We start from the raw sequence: 7,685 nt of genomic DNA on the forward strand, positions 1-7,685 counted from the left end.
ATCCCGGCAAGTGGGTGGGTGCAGTCCTTATAAGACTCAGGGGCGGCGAACTTTTTTCTGCTACGGTCTAATGTACATATATTTGTTTGTTTTTAAAAGAAATTTATTGAAAAAGTTTAACGTTTATACTTATTCTAGGTGTATAAAAAATTTCAAAGTTGAGTGATGGTGATGTGAGACGAATAGAAAAAAAGATCTTAATAGTTTGCATTTCCATAATTTTAATAATTTTATATTAACTTACGCGTACGAATCCTTCTTACCTATGCTTCTTTTCTTAGTTTTTACATTTATAATTAAAATGTTTTTCACGCTTTTTAAAGTCTTTACTTACTCTGATCCCAACCCCGGTCCTGAATTTTCCCAGTTACCCTCATTGTGCTCTAGCGAATATGGGCCGTAGGTCTCGTGTATCGGTGCGCCGTGTAGATAAGTAGAAGGGTGACCCTTTGGTGGTTGAGTATAAATGATTTCCGGTATGGAATGATGTTCGGGCGCATGCCATGCTGGTACAACCTGCAATAAGAGAAAATTTTGGCAAAAAAACTTTAATTTGTTTTTGTGATTTTATGGCCTTATAACAATTATACTCAACAATTTTTATTGAGCTCGAGGCCGTTTTTAATGAAAAACTTATTGTAGAAAACTTATTGTGGAAAAGCAACAATAATTTGAAAAATGGTAGAAGTGATAGCTATTTGGGAAATCACCACATTTTCTTGATCACGTGGTCGTTGGTTTTGTTGGTTTGTGTTAATACTTCTTTATTTGTTTTTGTTATTTTATCGCCTTATAACAATTATATTCAACAATTTTTATTGAGCTCGAGGCCATTTTTTAATGAAAACTTATTGAGGGAAAAGCAACAATAATTTGAAGCAACAATAATTTAAACAACAAAGAAATAGCAAATGCTATTTTCAACTCTATAAAATACTTAACTATATTACCTACACTGTAGGGACGCTTCAATAACACACAAAAAAAGCATAGAGGTACGTAAACTTTACTTTGAGTCGTGGATTACGGATCTGTATACCCTTTCTTAGATCAGCTAATTTTCCCAAGATCTTTTTATTTTAAGTTTGCACGGCGCATAAACAAAAATTCAACTTTTAATTTGGAAAAAGTTACTCATACGTTATATACGATTATGTACTAGTTCGGCCATGTACGATATGGCGTCTGAGTAACATTTATTTCCTGCCCCTATTTCATACTAAAATTATTCATATGGATTATTTATCCACCAAGCTTAACCCAAATAAGATAAAATTACAAAAAATGTGTTCGTTTTTAAATTTTTTCTTTGTTACATGAAAATGTTGCTTAATCTCTTTTGCCGTTTGCACTAACAATTGTGTAATTCTCTAACGTCCATATTATTTACTTGCCGTTATTCCTCCTCATTCGACGGTTTAGTTATTCTGAGCAATTTCGAGCGACGGCAGAATAGCTTTTTTGTAAATTATTCGCTATGAAATAGCGATGAATACCTTTCGGGCAGAGGAATAAATATTTATCCCAATAGTTTTTCGGAAGAGAGGAATTGACATTCGGAGTGTCAAAATAGTATAAAGTTTTTTAATTATCATTAATTTTTGAATTTTTAAATACATGGAAAGCTAACAAATATTGTCCAATTCAACGTCAAGAACTTTGCCTGCTTCAAATCCATACAGTAATCAAAAAGATTAATATTTATACCGCAGTGCAGAGGAAAAAATTCTCTACACAATTGCAGTGGAAAGTATTGCGGTTCGGCTTTTCACTTTCGCGTAATCGATTGGTAAATTCAATGATTATTTTTATGAAATATATTGTTACTCATAGGCCATGTACGAGTATCCAAGCGTTTGATCAAGACGATAACAATTGATTGCGCGATGTGGATTTGTCGTAAAATAAAAGTAAAATACCTTAGCAAATATGTATGTGTGTGCAATGTGGTATTTTTATGATTTTGATAAATGCATCTGATTTGACTTAGTTTGAGATGAATTGTACAAGATTTTTTAGAATTTAATTATTTTAAAATTCGAAACACCATTATTGGACTAGGCCTAAAAGTTTACAGCTAAAAAAAAATAAATTTTTCTTTCAATTTAGCAGAACTTTCTTTTTTATTTGACACCCATATTGTTATTCTACATTGTACTGAATTTTATTAATCATTTTTGAATTTATGACATCCTTGAACTTTCAAAGTCCTTAAACAAATTCTGACGTCAGAGAGAAAAACCAAAAACCCAGTTTTTCTACATTTGGTTTCGAGATTCGTGAATATACATATTAATTTTTGTGTGAGTTAAATTGATTGTTGTACGCTGTTAAATGGCGTTTAATAGAAGGGGTTTGAAGGTATTGGAAATAATTTTTTTCCGCGCTTAATTGCCAAAACTGCTCAGAATTGACTTTCATGAAGCTACTGAGAAACTCGGACACGGTTGTAGTGGAATTATTTTACTCATTACAAATTTTCAGCGAAAATGCTAGAAATGTAACCTACAGAGCACAATAAGGTTTAATCTAAAGATGGAACATTGCATTTAATAAAAGAATTATGTTGCTGCCTTATTTCGTTTTATTCTGTGCGCCATTAATAGACTTATTCCAACTAATTCTCCTCTATTCCGTGAATAATCTTATTCTGCCTTATTCCTCCATATTCGGAGTATCAATAATATGGCCGTAACTCTTGCTTAACAGCGAAAAACAGCTGATTATTTCTTTTTGTTTAAAATGATAAAATGTGACATCTCAGTCGAGAGAAATGCCAAATATGCGAAAAGTGCAAAGAGGAATAACTGGGGAAACAGAATTGGATCGCGCCAGCAACGTGATTTTAAGGAACCGTAAAGTTATCGATTTCGCGAGTCTACGCCGTTAAATTATTGACCAGTATTATATAAATATGATGCCATGTATGCAAATGCCATTTTTCAATAAAACTTTTACAATTTGTTCAATTTACTTTCACCACAAAATATGCAAATAAAAGCTTTACGACGCAGAATGAGATGCACAAAAAACAGTGATAAACAGTGGTTTGGTTAAACAAAATTAAGTGTTTCTTTTTATGTAGATACTACTACCTAACCGCATATGAACCTCATAGTTTTAGTTAGTTTTATTCAATCACCCTCAGTTTTCCTTAAAAATTGACTGAAGTGATTGCGCGTATTTTGCTTACCAAAGTGTGATTCTAACAAATTTACGTTAAATTGCACTGCATCACGAATTTTAATTTGATTTTTGTTCTCCCGACGCCACTATCCAATTTGTTTTTAGAATCGCTTTTTTTAGCTTTAGTGTTATTATTCTTAGTACGATAACATTCCTTGTGATTATCAGTTTTTAAACATTTCTTTGTAAGATTTGCCGGTTCTATGTTGTCCGTCAAAATTGATTTCAAAGTTTTTCAAAATTATGTAGACAAATTTCCACCCTAGCCATTATCTTTTGCCAATATCTACATCGATTGTTAACGAGCATGATCAATGTACAGATGGATATTTAACTCCAGAAAGCTTATGCGAAATGTGTAAGTGTAACAAAAGCTGTACTGTATTGTTTTGCAAAATTCTTCAAATCCAGGGTCGCGTGCATTTTCTGTTTCCAAGGTATTGCTACTCATGTACTTATGTAATATCTAGGTGCAATCATATATGTCTTTACCATTTGCATAAAATGCCTTTTTTCTCTTCAGGAGAAGGATATTGAGTACACATAAGTATGCGTAGTGCACAAGAAAATCTCCACTCCGTTTCCAATCAAAACAGCATTTACGCATGGGTGCGATTTCCAAGTGCATTCTGCCATGAAAAATAGGCGGCCGTAGTGGTGTAGTGGTTAGCAGTGCGCGCCACCATTCCGCAGAGCCTGATTTCAAGCCCAGCTTCCGACAAACAGCATAAAATAAAAAAAGATCTTTCTAATAGCGCCCGCCTCTCGACAGTCCATGGCGAACCTCCGAGGGTATTCTGCCATGAAAAACAGTTTCTAATAGAAATACAATCACCATTCGGAGTTGTAAATTGTTGGTCCCTACGATTTGTATGGCAACATCGAGACGCACGCCACAAATCGAAGAAGAAGCCTCGGCCAAATATAAACATATTGTGTAAATATGCGCCAATGTATGTGTGTACATATGCACGAATATCGGAATATACGTATAGTCCCAGTCTTAGTAGTAATATTTTTAGTTTCTTAAAAAATTTAGGAAGAGTTTAAGCTGAACTTATATGTTAACTCGGAGGTTCTAACCTTTTAAGATGATGAAACGCTTACCAAACACCTTTCATTTTATGTATATAAAAATAATAATACAAAAAAATAAAAAATAACACAATGGAAAAGAATGTCCAACAAAGAAATATGCATTTTAAAAAGTAAAAAGAGCCAACATGTTCTAAGCAAGGAGAAAGTAAAAAAAAGAGCCGCACTTTGCTAAGCAATTTCGCATGTCGCATTTGGCTCAAAGAGCCACGTTTGCCCACCGTTGATACATACTTAATTTTTAAAGCTTGCATGTTCTTAATTCCGATTTTAAGTTCGGAAATGCTAAGATCAAATAATTGGATTCCTTCTCTGGGTGTAAAAAAAAAGTGTTTGACCATTTTTTTGCATAAATCAATTCATAGGACTTGCATCCAACTAATGGAAGTAATTTTGTTTTCATGATTATACGAATTAACTAAAAGCTAGTGTTATACCTGATTTTATATTAATTGCATTGAATCTGTACGATTCACAAGCAGTTAAATTTCTCTCTATGAATTTCGAGTTAGCTCACTTTAGATCAGAGGTGTGCGATATGTGTGGCGTAGAACAAATTTAAAATTTGTTTGTTGAGTTCTAAACATTTATTGATCAAAATTTCACAGTTTACACATGAAATGTTTAAAATTTGTTAAATATTTTTTTTTTTTTAAATTTACGCATATAAAGAGAGGTAACCAGTTTCCTCTCTTAATGTTTGCAAAATTAAACACTGTCTGTTTACTTTTACATATAAAATTTGTCACGTATAGAAAAATTACACACAAAGTGTTTAAAATTGTGTAAATATGAGCACTTATTGATTATTATTACTTTTTGTAAAATATATATTTTTACTTAAAATTTTTTTACAACTTTAAAGATTTCATGCGTATATTTATGTGTATTTTTTAAAAATCTCATGTTGAAAATCAAATCTTGTGCGTATATTTCCACAGGTTTTGGTTGAAATCTAAACACGTTTAAGTGGTAGTTTTTTAGGGTGCAGGTTAAAGTAAATGCGTAAACTAAAAGGTATGTGGTGAGTTTCGAAAAGTGCTTAATTGATCGAGATTCACCACTCACCATCTAGTTTACAGAACGCATTACTTTAACCTAGGCATGCCATTGGAGCTAAGCGAGAAAGTGAAAAATTTTGCCTTGAAGCGTGTATTGCAATGCGTTACTGCATCGATACAAAAAGTAAGCGCTTACTTAAGAATCAAAGTTCTTGCTGGGTATGTTCATATGTGCCTATGTGCGCCTGTGTACGCAGTTGTAAACAGTGGGCGTTTGCAGGTATCAAAAGCTTCTATTTCCACTTCAAAACAGCACAAGTCCCTAAATGATTGTTAAATTTATGTTTTAAATGAGAGTTTTAAATTTCCTACGTAATTTTTGAGCTAATTTTAGCCACATCCATTGGAGATACATAAATGTGCACTTACTTCTTGTAAGTTACATGTGTCTACATGTGTACGTTATTTCTTTGATTATTTACTCACCGTGTGATGATGGTTGATAAGGTGATGGTGATGATGATATTTCGTCGAATGATATGTTTGTTGATAGTAGGAGCATAGCTTGAAGAGATGCGACAAAGCTGGGAAGAGGAATAGCAGAAATTTGAGCAGTAACTTTTTAGCTGCGCCAACACCAATAATCAGCGGCAACAGCCAGAATAATTTGATTTTGATGATTTTTATAATGAGCAAGAGCGCCAGGAATGATAGCAATAATTTGCTGCGTATAAATTTTTCTGAAAAAAAAAATTTAGTAATGTTATAAGTGTTTAGTTAGAATTGTTTGTGAGCCAATTTCTACAAAAAATATTGCCGTTTCATTGCACTTAGTATTTCTGCGTAGGCGGCACTGAGAAGGCAACATTTTAAGCATTACATCTATGATTCAATTCCTTAAATTTGAAGCCTATTTAACATCGTTACTTACGAATTTTCTTCATAATAATTTTCCCAGCCAAACGCGCCTCCACCTCCTGTTTCGGTATCAATTCCAGTTTTGCAATAATGCCATTGCCTTCAAATGAACGCGGTGAGATACGAAAAGTGGCACCATCGAACATCACCTCTGGCAACTTCACTTCCAGATCATGTGTCATGGCGAATTTAATGCTTTTGCCATAGAGCGCGTTGGTTACCTCTTCAATGGGTGTTTCAGATGTGTCGGTAACTGTAGAAGATCAAGAGAATGTTGATAACTGACTAACAATAAGATAAGATGTCGATTAGTAAATTTTCTTTCTCTCTCTATTTCTGCCAATTTGATGCTTCACAGAAAAATGATATTAAAGTGCTGTTGCTTACGTATGTACATACATCAATCACACATTGTTCAGGGCAGCTTGACTAATGTACATTAGGGTGTCCCAAAAAGAAAAATTTTTTTTTGCTCACGCGTTTTTTGATAGATTTTAAGGTAAGGAAATTTTGAATTTTGTTTAAAAATTTTTTGGAAGTGGTTTAGAGGTCGCACAAATTGGTTTTTTGTCAAAAAACGTGGTTCCCTGCCATATTTTAAAAATAATTTAAGATTTTGTCATTAAATAATTTTTTTTTAGATCTTAAGTTAACAGTTCATAAGAAAAACGTCCAATATTTCATTTTATGTTCAAAAACCGCCAGGTTTGTCAGCGATTTTTTCCATATGGCAGATTAAACTAAAATTTTTTAGATTTTTTTCAAAAACCTTGACTTTAACGATTTATAACTTTTAAAATTTCTATTAAAGTTACAAAAAACTAATGATGCAGTTTAAAAGATAAATAAATTCTAAACAATTTTCTTAAAAAAAAAATGTTTAATTAGTCGTTACTAACCCAGAGTTATCTACATTTGTCGAATTCAATCCATTGAACCGAACATGATTTCAACTGTTTTTTTTATTATTTCTTTTGAGTTTCATTCACAATGCGAGCCTAAGCCTCATTCACAATGCGAGCTATAATTTAGGTTTTATTTTATCACTTTCTTTCTCTTTCTCTTCTTTGTTTCTCATCTTTTTCTTTGTTATCTTTCAATCAACTGTTAAATAGAAAAATCGATCATCTGTTATTTCTACATGCGTTGGTACAAAAAACTGAAATAAACTTTCTGTGCTACAAAAATTATAAAAATTTCAATCAATCGTGTCTTTTTCAAGAAATAAATAGTAAAACTGAAGTGTTATTGATCAGGAATATCGGTGCTATAGTGCAGTGAAAATATTTATGAATTTGAAGTCGAATTATGGCTATGTTAAAAACAAGAAATGTGTGGCTTGTGGGTAAAATTATTGATGCATTTGTCTGTGCAAAACCGCTAACAAAAATTGAAGTAATGCGAAGATTTTTTTATTTGCATATGTTCAACAAATATGCTATAACAGAAAGTGCTGAAATTGTAGCAAAAAATATTAAAGCATTG

General features: G+C 32.5%; 1 protein-coding gene across 1 annotated transcript in view; it reads right to left on the bottom strand.

Annotated features, from left to right (window-relative positions):
* Positions 1-7,685, bottom strand: part of LOC118737052 — a 47,731-nt gene that overhangs the window by 22,181 nt on the left and 17,865 nt on the right. Inside the window, 1 exon segment of the mRNA XM_036467298.1 lies at positions 335-516. Coding sequence (XP_036323191.1) covers positions 335-516 — 182 coding nt within the window.

This window comes from Rhagoletis pomonella, unplaced genomic scaffold, assembly GCF_013731165.1.
Source record: "Rhagoletis pomonella isolate Grant_MI unplaced genomic scaffold, Rhpom_1.0 Rhpom_scaffold_00004, whole genome shotgun sequence".
Classification (NCBI taxonomy): Eukaryota; Metazoa; Arthropoda; class Insecta; order Diptera; family Tephritidae; genus Rhagoletis; species Rhagoletis pomonella.